Source organism: Venturia canescens, chromosome 2, assembly GCF_019457755.1.
Source record: "Venturia canescens isolate UGA chromosome 2, ASM1945775v1, whole genome shotgun sequence".
Classification (NCBI taxonomy): Eukaryota; Metazoa; Arthropoda; class Insecta; order Hymenoptera; family Ichneumonidae; genus Venturia; species Venturia canescens.
In genome coordinates this window covers 15,901,223-15,916,032 of record NC_057422.1, presented here as the reverse complement: position 1 = coordinate 15,916,032, position 14,810 = coordinate 15,901,223, and the positions used below count along the sequence as shown (strand labels likewise).

At 41.1% G+C, this 14,810-nt stretch overlaps 1 protein-coding gene across 1 annotated transcript in view; it reads left to right on the top strand.

Moving 5' to 3' along the window:
* The first annotated feature begins 5,959 nt into the window (after positions 1–5,959).
* The window catches only part of Octalpha2R (alpha2-adrenergic-like octopamine receptor), a 114,354-nt gene continuing 105,503 nt past the window's right edge, over positions 5,960–14,810 (top strand). The window contains exon 1 of the mRNA XM_043411015.1: positions 5,960–12,636. Coding sequence (XP_043266950.1) covers positions 11,143–12,636 — 1,494 coding nt within the window. The 5' untranslated portion in view covers positions 5,960–11,142. The remainder of the gene's footprint in view (positions 12,637–14,810) is intronic.

Here is a 14,810-nt window from a genome sequence, read left to right as displayed (position 1 = left end):
GAACTTCTCTCCGTATCTCGATTTAAGTGTACGTATATGTATAACACTTCTCTTAACACAGAGAAGCGATGGTCCAAGATCAAATCCAGAACGGTGTTGATCTTGGATGACACTCCTTGAACCATTAATGTTCCGGATGTGGATGACTTTGTGCCCCGAAGGGTATTCAGCAGGTGGTTGGTGCGAATGTAGTTGATTTTCGTCCTCAGTGCACAATCTTTCTGTCTCTGTCGTAAACACTACGAACTCAGCATTCCTACCATTGAGATCCTTCGTCTCGAATGTCTAGTCCTTTTCCACTCCGGCCATGCTTCTGTCTTTACTTACGTGTATATATATATATTCAAGTGTATTTGCTGCTCGATGTTTGCAGCAATGAAAAGTTCGATAGTCTCGATGCTGTTCCGAGTGCCTGCTCATATCTTTCGATCTTGTTTTTCGCCAGGAAAACTCTTTCTTCGACCTCATCTCCTCACACTCCATCACTGTTTCGTGGTTTTGTTTTTCGTTCACTACTATCGATGTGGTGAACAAGCACTCGGATTCCTTGAGAATACTTTTCTTATATATCTTTATTCACGAAGATTTGAGTGGCACAGTTGGTAAGGAAAAAAGAAAGAGCAAAAGGTACACAGCAAAATGGAGCGAGTAAGTCGAAAAGTGTTGTTATAATTTACATGGAAGAGTCCAGCAGGTGGTTGCTCGTCATATACTCCCGCTACCATATCCGTTCTCACTTCATTCTCGTTTTTTTTCCCTCCAGCTTTCTGTTTCACCGCGGAGCTCATTCTTATACCGATCCGCGCTCAATATTCGATTTTCGTGATTTCGCCCTCGATTTTTCTGAGACTTGTACACCCCTCTGAATATTCGTCTATTCGGCGTTTACCAGCAGCATTCGTAGCGTTGTCGAATTGGACGGTAGTCAAGCAGACGACGTAGTCGGATAAAGCATCGGATCGGAGTGAACCGAAGCGAAACACATACAGGCAATAGAGCCTCGTGAATGTATTGGGCATGGCGAAAGCAAACCAACCATCAACCACTACTATTTCAAGAACATAATGCAGCGCAGGGCGAAACGAAGAGCTTTGCCAAACCATCGATCTTCGAAATAGTGGAGAAATTACCTGAGACAGACGGGAGGAGTGAATTCGCGGAGGGATAACGTTCTCGAGGTTCGTCCGAGGTGAAAGGGGTTGCGAATAGAGAGTGAGAAGATGCTTGAGGGGCCGAGTATAAGCCCACATAAATTCATACATTTGTATGTATGTAGTACACACACTTACATATATCGATCACAGTTTTCCGGGTGTGGCATCTTTCCAAGAGTATTCTCTACGCTCTAATGGTTTCAGTTTTATATATACGGTTATACCCAACGGAAGATTAAATGTGCCAGAGAAAAATATGCATATGCGTTCACGTATATATTCATCTTCAGAATCGTCAAACGCTTTACCGTATCAACCACTTTTCCTGACACAATAACTCTCTTTGTACTTGCTGGATGCTTCAACGTTCTTTACCTCTTTTCTCTCATCGCTGCTGCTCCCCGTGCAAGTATCGTTCAATGACGTGAAGAAATGATCAAACCATAAGCCCGGAGTAGCTGAGGCTAATAACTATCCGTCAGCCAGAATGATCCTGCGGATAGAATACATTGCACAGTACTGTGTGCCGCGAGAGTATCCATTAAGTGAATGTAGTGCCTTCGCGGTTTATCGTATTTGGGAGAGTTATAGGCTATTCTTGAATTTATTATTCTCTGTTGCGCATTCGAGCAGTATAAAAGCCAACGAGATCTCGCGCCCTCACGAGATAGTACACCACCATGTGTTGGGAGCCCGCGAGTGGACTCAAACGAAATACTTGGGAACCCGCGCAAGACAATTTAAACGGACGATAGCTCAAGAGCAATTCGTAAAGAGAGACAGACCAATCGGCAGAGAGAATATACTTTGCTCTTTTCTTTCTCTGTTGCTGTATACATTTGGTCATTCGGAGCGTTGTACGTTAATGGAAGCCTGAGGGTAGTTTTCGTGGCTCGATATAATAGCCTTGGAGAATAGCGTGCGAGAAAATATCCTGACGTAAGGGAGGACGACGAAGCTGGATAGAATTATATACAGTACACGAAAGGAAGTACTATATTTTGCTGCGGTCCAGCTGGAGGTGAATACGAGATAATACGTTTGCCCATAGCCGTATTATAACAACATTTCCAAGTTCACAGACGTTCTAGTTTTGGCATGACGAGAATCCTCCTATGCAGCTTGAAATAATATATTTCATTCGAGCTTCGAAAGCTGAGCTGGAACAAACATTTTTCCGTTCCTAATTCCTTGTTATCAAATGGTAATACAGAATTCAATCTTTCTAACTAGAAAAAAAAAACCAACGCAGGCAACGTTCGATATAGATAGAGATTCTCGTAGGAACAAAATCAAATTTTATTTTCCATCCAGAAAACTTTACTGGAATTTCAGTGGATTTTCATGTCCGATGTAATATTGAAGGATATCCTGAAAGATTAATTATTTTCAACCACGCAGTTAATTATTCCATCTCCATAAGAAATTCTCAGTGAAAAATACCGCGGTCTTGCGATTACTTCAGTGCATATTTTTCCACTTTCTCTCTTTTACTGAATACCATCGTGAATTTTGCGGCTGCACAACAAAAAAACTCCCCGACAAGAGTTACACGCTCCGATGCCGTAGCGACTCGCTACTCGTGCATTTTTCAGTGCGAACTGTCAAAATATGCCTAGCGTTTGAAATTTTACATTACCCTCAGTGATAAACACGGCTTGCGAACGTGGCTTTATATTCCAATGCAAAACAGCTACTTTCACCTCAAATTTCATGGGAAAATTGTCTTCGCCATTCCGATCTATATTAAAATTGCGCAAAAATAAAAATCTTATAGAATCGCAATGAAAGATTCGAAAAGAGCGACGTATTATCGACTTTCATAGTAACGTGCATCGCGTTTCAATTTTATCTTTTATTATACGACGTGCTTCAAAGAAGGGCTGTAAGTTCACATATACTTTTTTTAAATAAGGAAACTCTTGAATCGGATGAAGCACTTTCCTTGAGATATCAAATTCCGTTTCCTTATCGATTCAAATTTGTTTATATCTATAAATATACATGAATTCATACGCATAAATAACTCGACGTTTTGCCTGTCACTCACGTAACGTGTTTCTGATCACATGACATAGCTCAACAGCACAAACGGCGTCCTCGTCGTACCTGCAGGTACTAGTTCCTTTCCCCTTGTATCGATATAAGACTCATGATCGTATTACACCGTTCGCGTGATCCCCTTTATGGCTGTAGAAATCGTTCGATACCGGCAGCACTGAAGATCAACGTGGAAAAAAAACTCTTCATCGATATAAAAGGGAAATAACATTCGGCGTGACACCCCGCAGTTTTTGCTTATTGCGTGCGTGGTCTTTTCGTCATTTTATAACATTGCTTTATTGAGCGAAATTTGAGCTACCATGAAACACACAATTTTCATGTAACCGCTGTGTCATGCTTCAAGTTATTTTATCGAGTTGGTGAATACAGTGATTGATTTTTTTCTTACCTATTGAAACTATGGAATTGTTTTCTTCATTGTGTGCGCGTGCGTGTGTTGTTTTAGGAATAATGATGTTAGGGCTCCACTAGGTGGATTTTAATACAAATCGCGTTGGCCTCCTCACACAATGACTAAGTATTATTCGTCCCTTTTCTTCACATCCCTCCCTCGTGGCTAATATTTATACACTTGGTATGCAAGCTTTATGAGCAGGCAAAATTCTATTGATGCGTCACATGGTTCATAAGCTTAATCATAAGTTACCCTGACTTGACAAAGTGCGTGAGCACTCTATCGTCTCTCTGTGCGTACACAGAATTTCAATGTATTTTGGAATATTTATTGAAAAATTATCACGACTGTACCAACTTACCGACTAGTGATTTGTTCCTTACATTTATGTGGGCTCGAGCTACGCGTTATCAGAGGAACTGCATAAGTGATGTCTACTGTATCATTTTGTTAGGAATGCCACAAATAAGAACTGAACACGTACAAAGGCGCGACTTTATTGAAGAAACTCGATAAATTTAGTTACTTCGCTAAAACTTGACTTCGTTTTATGATAAAATCTTGTGCATATATTATCACTGTGTTTGCGTTCAGAGTAATGCGAAATGTATGTGCCAGCGGCAAAACTTTTCTAGCCGTCATTCATGCTGGGACACATTAAGAATTCGAGGTGCAAGCAGATTCAGGTCATTTGCATACGAGCTCAATTCTTGTCTTGGATTCTGCGAGTGCTTTTGAAAGAACAAAAAGAATTGGGTGCATTACGGTTATCTCTATTGTATTTCTGCATGAACGCTGTGCTCTCAGAACGTATGAGAAATTTAAAAGAAATATGAATGGCCTCGTGTTACGTGATTTTCATAATCGTCAGGAAAACGAAGTTTTTCTTATTCACCATTTTTCATATTTACTTTCGAGATTTTCTCAATTTTCGATGGATTTGTAATTCATGTTTTAAAAAGTAACAAGGAATAGAGTGCTCTGCTTCTTGTGAGGTAATTGATTGCCACGTTCTCATTGAAAGAGAATATTTTATGAAGAATAATCATATACATCAGAGTGTAGCACCATTTTGAGCACAATGAAGAAACTCACTGTATTTCTAATGAAAATAAGTAAATCTTCAAAGAAAACAGAATTTTTTGCCTAAAATTTTCTTCGTGCATTATTATTTCATCCGAAGCTGGACGAATTGGAAATGAGCTTGTATTTTAGCACACAATCTTGGTCGAGAAAAATGCAGATGACGATAAATTTGCAAAATGATAATTTAACAAAAGAAAATTTTCGCGACATGATGCTATGATTCGCTTCACAATGGAACAACAAAGTTGAAAAACTTCACAGGGTGATTCCGTAAATCTCGATGGAAATCATTACTAATATTTCTCAAGGTTCAAAGTAGATGTTATCAAACTTCGTAATCCATAGTCGTCAAAGTTTATCACTTATTCGACTAGTTTGTAGCAGCGTAGTGACTTTGAAGAGCATCGATTCCGAAAGTTCAAAATGATGAGAAACTCTTCCGAATGCTCAATCAATAAAAAAAGTAATTCTATTATCACAAAAATGCCCAACATACAAATCCTCTCTTCGTTACCCAATATGGATTGCATTTTTGAATCTGATTCCGTAATATATCGAATTGAGAATCGATTTGTCCGTGTAGGTTACCCGTGCCCAGGAAAAACAAAAACAAAAGTCATATTTCTTCGGTTAAATTAAATGAAATTTATCAAGGCCCCTCTCGCCATTTCCTGAGGAGTGAGGGCCTCCTAGTCGCCCTTAATTCCATATCTTACAACCCTTTCGCTTGCCGCTGCTTCGGCGATGTTCTTATCCCTGTATGGGGGTACATATATATAAATGTATATATATATTTCAGTAGTACATCGTTCTCGCACACCCTCTTTTCGACCTCCTGCCCGACTCGCATCCGCTCCCACTGGGAACTTTCGTATATTACGTGTAGTAATGTGCGCGGCTGACTATACTCGGTCGATGGTCCAAAGCCGACCGTGCGTTCATGGCAGGTCGTTGGATATTTCGTGTATGTGTGTAAATGCGTTTATGTGAGTATATAGAGGCGAATACGTGTGTGAGTGAGAGAGAAGGTGAGGGAGGAAGAGGAGGGCGCGAGAGAAAGAGAGAAATGAGTAGACTCTCGGCGTCCCTCGACGCTTGCGCCCACGATCCTACGTGTACCACCCGTGCACCCAAGGCCTTCGCGTATAATACCAAAGTGTGTGAAGCAGCAGAACACCGCGCGCGGCGCCCCGAGTTCGCTATCGTCGGGACGTGTACCACTAACGTCGGCGACGCCTCCAGTCAGCCTCCAGTGAGCCAGTAAAGCGCATTACTCGCAACCCTCTTCAAAGAGGTTCGGTCATTTACCGATTAGGCTCTCTGAGTGATTGTGAATTCTCGTTGTCGCGTTATCACCTACGAAGAGACTAATCAAATTTACGTATTATTTACGCGTTTTATCATTTCGGCTAGGCGAGGCACTTTCTCAAATTTTTCGTCATGAGGGCTTGTTCATTCTGGCTCGCAATCCTCTTTTTTCCTTTGATTATTACGACGACACGTTAGTTCGAAATACTGGTAAATACAGTGCCACCGCTGGTTCACGCTGAGCTCGGACATCCGAAGGAGAAATAAACTTGCAATCCCAACGGGGAGGGGAAACAAACTAATAAAAGAATTGCGGTGCGTACCAACTGAAATAGGGATGAAAATTGTATCAGCACAATGCAGCGTTCGAACGAGACACTCTCGAGCCTGAAATCCACCGTTTTTTATCTTCAATGTGGAGTGCCGATTGTTCGAATCCAATGAATAACAGAATTGGTAAAGAGACAAACTGATTCGGAGACGATCGTGGCTTTGAACAGTTTTAGATATCGTTCCATGGTAATCGCATCAAAACGTTTTAAACTCCTGTTCAATGGAACCTCGCAAGACTTTACTTGCTGTGTATCGCAACCGTTAACTATTCGCCATCTCCTTTCGGCGCATTTTCTTTACCACCTTCTTTCGTCTGGTCGAGCTTACAGACTCGTACCGATAATTTTAACGAGAAGTCGTCACAGCAATGATAAACAATCAAAGTGTCTCGTTCCACTCGAATTCACGTATTTGAAGTAGTCATAAGGAATAGGGGTGATAGTGGTTGACTTGTGTGGGCCAGTGAACTCGAGATAAAGGAAGCCGCGTGACTCGACGAGTGATCGCTCTCACAATCTGGTTTGGTGTAACGAAAACGATAAAAAGAAGGCATAAAAAAGCACCATTTACTAAAAGAAAAAACGCGAAAGTTTCAGGGTGAAATATTACCTGGTACTAGTGAAGAGTGAGTGTATGGCTAGGGGTTGCAGAAATTGAAAAAAAGTGGAGTGCACTCTTGGTCGATATTGTATATATGTATATATGAGAAAAGTAGGAAAAGATTACACCCAAGAGAGGAAGTGCATGTGAGATAAGTTGGCCGGAAGTATCGTGGACGTAGGGAGCAGGACGAAAGGGGGTGGCGGACGAAGAAGGCAAGCTTTTCAACGGAAAGAAGAATCAAGCGGAGCAGCGTATTTTTCGCACAGTAGCTGTGCGATGCGTGAAACTGAAGGGACCCGGAAGTGTCGTGTATCACGTTCCAAAAGGTAGCACGATCCTGGAAGAGTTCGCCTCTTCTTCTAGCTTCTTCTCGTATACAGTATCGCAGCAACCGCAGTTCTCAAGCGACCAAATTACATCAACGCTTCCAGTAAATCCTTGGGGAACTGGTTGCTCCGAGCCAGTGCAAAGTCGACCAAGGAGAATAAGTGTCACAGGACTTAAAGGCTACAGACGAGGAGCCGGCTAGAAGAGAGGTCATTGGATCTACGGTTTCCTGTCAAGTATCATTACCGGTCGGGCGTTGCCGTTAAGATTCAGCTCCCGGTTTTCATCAGGCTAAGCGCAATAAAGCTCTCGCAGAACCGTTTATCAAGGAACACTCGCTTAACACGAGCTACGGAGTCGGGGAATAACATCCAACGTTAAATCTGACTGGCAGGATTGTTTTGTGCATTTTTTAAGATTAGCACGCAACTGAATATCATATCGCACATGAACGCAGTGAGGTGGTCGTACCGTCAGTGAAAAGTCCGGAAAACAACAAACTCGGACGTTCATAAAAAATATGTCGTCGATCAATTATTTTTTCCATTGACAAGTTCACAGTGTTTTTTTTTATTACTGCGTCTACAGTGGAATTTTTGGGATCGAAAGGTGGCACAAGGGGACGAAATGAATCGTAGAAAAGATCGTAGAAAATTCCTTCGTCTCAATCTCTAGTTCTCTACTAAAAGAGGAAGAGAGAAGAAGAGCAAGCGCAAAGTATTCACCAAGAAGCACAACTTCGTACAAAAGTTTTATTTATTCGCAAAGCGTAAAAGTCCGTGAACGTTGTCGAACGAAGCCCATATCACGAGGTAAATATAAAACAGCACCGAGCACTCTCATGACATCCGTACAACACGTACGATCCGTAGATCTTTCGTTTTCGGAAACGCAATACCGATCCGAAGAAAACGTGTCCATACAGATGACATAATCCGAGAAAATTCTTTGGACATCGGCATCGGACGAAAATTGGAAAACTTAGAAAAACGAAATTCGTTCAACAGACGTAGAACAAACGCACTTGTTTTTGAGCAACGCTTAACCAGATCGCGCTCTTTCTGCAGTTTAATCCTGAAAGTGACAGAGGTTAAGTGAAAAAGGATAGAGACTGAAAAAATGTGTAAATAAATGTAAATAGAATAAGCAAAGAGGCATAGTGAGTGAAGAAGGGGAAACAAAAATAACGTGAATTTCGAAAAATAACAAGAGCGAAAACATAACTCGCATCTCGGTGGTATTTCGAGAACGGAACTCCCTTCAAAACAAACGCACTTCCGGTATACGCTTCCTACTTTTACCTCCTTCTCTCGTTACTTCTATCAAGATAGTCGACTATTAAAGAATCTTTTTCATAGCATCGTAGAGATTTATTTACAAAAATATCAAGAATAGAAACGGAAAAAAACAATCTTGGTTATTACTTAATATCGGGTAAGAAAATACGTACGTTACCTATCCAATTAATAGAGAGAGAGAGAGATACATAAGATAAGATTCTTGTAAAAAACAAAAACGAAAAATTACCGGAAATCAAGCAAAGCTCTTTTTCATTTGGTCGTCATTGTCGTTTAAATTATTGTAGAATTTGTGGGAAAAAAAAGCATTATCGCTATACAATCGGTACAAAAAATATAATACATTATAATATACATAATAAAGCAGCGTACAGCAGCAGCAGGTCGGAGCAGTACGGGTAACTAGCTTTTTTAGCCTGGACAATAATTAATTGTCTGAAGGGCGCGTATCGGTTAGGATACGCCATTCAATCGTGTACAACAGGGTGTTGGAGAAATACGAGAAGACAAAGAATAGAAAGGGTTTCAGATTGGGGTTGAATTTATTGAATAACCTTCATAAGAAACGTCAAATCCTCGGTCGGAGGAAGAATTCTTTTTATATACCGAGAACCGTGGTTTTCCAGATGGTACGTCATTTTCCCTTCCTCTTCTCGTTCCTTCGTCTTTTTCTCGATCTGTACCAATAACGAAGTTTCATGAATAAATATCCTCTTGAATTTATGCACTTTTAGAGATTCGTTACAAACACATCACAAAGCATAAAGTTTGTGAAGCGACTAATCTCACTTGTAAAAAAAATATAAATAATACTACTAGAAACAATAACGGATAGCGAAGGTCTCAAGCAGGAGTATAAAATACGCTGAGCTGCTATAAACACGCGGAAACGTCGAAACATTTCCTAAATAAAACCGAGCATATAAAAGTCGGCTTAGTACAATTCAAGTAAGAGTGCGCAAACGAAAAAGAAAACAAAAAATTATTTACGAAACACAAGCCACGTGAGAAAAGGGGACCAATTTTTGTCCACGACCGCGGAACTGTTATACCAAAACAGTGCTATAGTCACAGATCCATAGAAATAAAAAAGCGAAAGAGAGCAAATCAGTTTGACTCGAGTAATAGAAAAAAAAAAAAAAAAAATAGTCAACGAAAAGAAATACTCCCATTCGGTGAACATCTTCTGACCTGTTTTGTGGAACACACCAATCTTCCGTTCCCTTTTTGTCGCTGCTCCACCACCCGATTGACCCAAGTGGACGCGATCCCGTAAAGACTTTGTCTATCCTCTTTTCCGTCCTTTCGTTTCCGTGACATCCACGTTATTTCCGTCATTTAAGATCTTACGCTTTTCGAAACATAACAAGGGGAATAAAAGGAAAAAAAGTTTGAGAGTATTATATTATAAGAGGAAGGACGAAAGAATCTCATCTAATCTATCTTGCGCGCCGTGGTAGCAATCCATTTATCTCCAAGCATTTATATCCATTTTCCTTCAGCATTCTTCCCAACTCTTACGCTTATACCGATATACTAGTATTTAACATTTATCTGTATATATATACATAATACGTACCCACTATATCGGCGTCTCTTGATTTTTGGGGCTCGTATTTGCGAGAAAGCAACATCAGCGAGGCATGAATCAAGGCCTCGCCTAAAGCGTCTTGAGTGAACTAAAAGTAGAGCGAAATTGTCGAGAAAAGAGACAGAAAGAGTTGCCCTTCCAGCAAACTCATCTTACTGTGAAAGAACAACGGAAAAGAGTTTCAGCTGAACAGCACCGTCCTCATCTCACTTATAAGACTTTCCACTCTATCGTCTGCGGAAACAAGCTGCGGAGAAGATCGTTGGAAAAATATTGGAAGTCATATCGAACAAGTCGATGGACAAGCAGCTAATTTAAGAAACGGATTGGTGAAAATAAAACGTGTAGAGGACGAAATTATATCGGATTATTGAAGGCCGATTTTGCGAGAAGGTTCGGTTGAGTTGGTAAATACTCGAAGGGTGCATAAGAAGACAACTTACGAGGACGCAGGCAAGATACAAAGAGCGAAGAACAAGGATCTTACAATCTGGGTGGTAAATTAGCGATCGAGAGAAAAAAATAATAATTTGCATTCGTGATCGATGAACGTGCGATGACGTCATCGTGAATTCGGGCATGTTGCCTAACCTGGCGAACCCGAGATGCTCCTTGAGGAACACGAAAGGCCTAGCGAGGTATTCGACAACAAGGGGCGAAGGAATATCATCAATCATCAGCAACGACAAAGCAAACAGTACAACGAGCAACATTGGAATAACGAGAATAACTACCAGCAGCCCCGTAAACATCGCGACCAAATCAACGACGATACATTCCCTCGTTGGGTCCGTAGTTTCCGTACCTTTTTGCCTTCTTTTTCTCGTGCTTGCCACGGGAGCCCGGTGCGAGCCACCGATCTTCACGACGACGTTAATCCCGACGACGCGAACAACCCGTGGCGAATTAGTGACAAGACGAGATCCGGTACGATAGCACGAGCTCGCGTCGAAGGTGCGAGTCGTGCCGAGCTCAAACGGCGTCATGAACGTCCGCAGAGTCGGTAGTAATTTGGCGTCGACGAGCATCTTCGAAGAGAATATGAGCGATTTGACGACGACGAGCTTGAATACCACATCGGCAGCAACGCAGCAATTATTCAAAGGAGTCAATAAAAGTATAAGCAAAACAAGTTCGTACGTTAAATCATCGGCTTCGGTATCATCATCGTCGATTGATACAACATCGATAGTCGCCTCATCAACGTCACGCTTTCTATCGGGTTCTTTGATAACATCTTCGTCAGCACCGACATCATTGTCATCATCGTCGTCATTGCCATTATCATCATTGGCGTCCGAAAATTCCTCCTCGTCGCCATCATTCTCGTATCCACACTTGACGTACCCCGTGGAAGATGCGACACTCGAGCATCATCCTTCTTCGCGTCTGACCCTGTCATCGATCCCGGAAGTGCCCTCAGGGACATTGTCAACACAGACAAGCGTTCCTTTCGGTGTCAACGGTGCGGATACTATTAATACGACGAGAAACGACTCGCTCGTGAAGCGCGTTAACAGGGTTAAAGTCTCCGGATTCGAGTCTGATGATACGAGTTTCAGTACGATAAGCAGTCCGGTAATACGCTTAGAGGGAGTTGAGGCTGCAGGTAGTAAGAATAAGGAGAGGCCGCCTTCATTGAATCGGAATTGCGAGGAGGAGGACGAAGGTTTTGCTTCCGGTGACGAGAGCGGCGACGACAGTGAGCCTGAGGACGATAATCCAGGTTTGCATTCATCGTCCTCTACGAGTCGTAATATCGAAGGAGCTGACGAAGATAGAGTTGCTGGAGGCACTAGCGACCGAAGCCCGGACGACGATCGAGTCTTCGACTCGACCGCAGACGGTGAATTGTTGTTTCGGTTCGTTGACACCATGGAGGAAATCGAATTCTTAAAATTGAACTCTACATGGTATAACGAGAATAGCAGTATGTACAATTGGAACTCAAGCATGTACAACGATACGTACGTCGTTGTGGCCGAGGGTATGTATCCCTCGGGATACAGTCTACTCCAGATTATTCTCGCTTCGATAGCGGCAACCGTACTCATGATCGTCGTCGTGGTCGGTAACATGCTCGTTATCATAGCGATTGCCACCGAAAAGGCACTCAAAAACATTCAAAATTGGTTCATCGCGAGTCTCGCAGTTGCCGATTTCTTTCTCGGTCTTGTTATAATGCCCTTCTCGCTCGCCAATGAGATAATGGGCTATTGGATATTCGGTTATTTGTGGTGCGACATATACTCGGCAATGGATGTTCTACTGTGTACAGCGAGCATTATGAATTTGTGTCTGATAAGTCTCGATCGATTTTGGAGCATAACCCAAGCGATTGATTATTTGAAGAAGAGAACACCAGCGAGAGCTGCCCTTATGATCACTCTGGTCTGGCTCCTCTCAGCACTCGTGTGTATACCACCTCTACTTGGATGGAAGCGACCACAACCAGCGGAGGAATATCCAAAATGCAGTGTAAGTCTTTTCTCGTGTACTTCATATTTTTTTATTCATCACTTTACGAACTAATCTCTCCATGGATTCTCATCATTTACAATGCCACTTTCAGGCATTGATACTTTATTCGAAGGTAAACCAAGATCCATTATGGTAAATGAAAAATTCGTTCTGATTGATTGACACTCGAGAGTATTTGATTTCGATAATTATTTTTGTAACCTACGTTCAGGTTTTGTCTTTTGACCGGGGGATTGCCTCTAAGATTCAATAGAAATTTCGAGACAGGTAATCTCCGTTCGTCTCTCAAATTTGAAAGATTCATCGAATGGTGTTGAATCCATTATTACCAGGAAATAAAATTGAAGTAGGCAGTGAAAATAAAATGATAACATTGAAATGCTTTTCATAGAAAATCCTAAATAGATTGTGAGTAAAACTCCATGGTTAATATACCACATTTGAAAAATGGCTCGTGTATATACATAATTCCTCGTGACATAACGTTCCTTTATTTTTCGTCGAATGTTTTATTCCGCTGGCTTCGTGAGCCTCAGTTTCCGGCGCGAACGGAAATAAAAAATTCATTCGTACATCAGTTGCAATGAGTATATATGCTGAGAGTTCTGGGAAAAGAAAAATATTCCTGAGGTGTGAGATGTAAATTTTCAGAGTGTGAACTTCCATCGTCGAGTGGCTCTTATCTCACCATTTCCATTTCTTTTTTCTGCTCTCATGAAAAACTTCACCTCTGAAAACGAAAACAGTATATTTCCATTAATGGATTAAAGTATAAATCGATGGCTGGCTGATGCTGAAGAATCGCGCTATGGCTTTGATCCGTAGCTGATAAAATCTGTGAGCAGCGTATTGAAGCTTGCACGTGTGCTCATATCGCTGCACAAAAACGCATGTCGTCAATAGGCAAAAAATGTATATTAAAAAATGGTGAAAGCTCTGCGGCTTACTCGTTAGAATACGCGGCCATTATTTATATTACGTATACGCTTCTACGACGTTTCAATACGCTCGAATATAACAGGAACGAGCATTACAGAGAATATATGACGTACCAGATTGCTGTTAGTCTCATTCCGCCACTGGCCACTTTAAAAGGAAAAAAGATTACGCGGCCCACGAGCATATTTGCTTTTCCTACTTCGTGTGGGGCAGTAATACGTTACATAGCTTTTAGTCCCGTTCCACAATGCTCTACGTAGTACATGCTGCCAAAGTCACATATCTGTATATTATCGATGTGTATAACACGTTATACCATTTACCGGAATTTTCATACCGCTTTGTGATCTGTCCGCTTTAATTTCCGCCCAGATTTTGGCTACGCGATACATTTAATTTGTAAACATTCAATTCCCCTACATCAACGTCGATGAATACAACGGTTATGTATCGGTTCGATGGCGAGTAAAAATTAATTCCCAAATTGAGAATTGTTACGAGATTACCGTGTGCTCTCGGTCAGTGTCGATTGTGTAAACTCTTCAGAGTACTTGCGTAGATTATTCTTTATCATATTCATTTATAATAAAATTATGCAATACCGAATACATGCACTTTCGCATTTTAAATTAAGCTCAACTCGAACGAACTTTACTTTATTCTTGTTCAAATATGGACGCTATTCTGTCAAGCTGCCATGTTCATTTATTTTATACTCTAATTCGATAAGGGGTTGGCAGGAACGTCGAAAATCAATATTTACTTCAATAAACAGTGAGTTGCCAATACTTTTGTTTCGGCGCTCAGTTCGGAACCTCTCAACACGATGAAGACGAGTACAACGAGTGCTTTTCATGATGTTCGAAACGATTCTATCAAACACTTGAAATTTATTATCACGGCATGCTAGAACTGAAATATGTTAATCATTGTGAACGTTGCATTACGTCGTAATGAATCGTAAATTTCGGTTGTGCGGATTTGAAAATTCGAACCCTGTTAGAAAACGAATCTGAAGAAAAATGTAGAAGTCAAAGCATAAAAATACATCGAATAATTTTATTTTTTGCCAAATGTGTGCGAGGAAAATATCGACTAACGAATTGAGACAGAAAGTAAGATCACCCTCGTTTGCACATGAAATTGGACTTTTGTAGAATAGAAGTTCTTGTTAGTCGAACAAATTTTAGTTGTCGTGAGAATAAATTTCACTCAAAGTGTATATTGACATC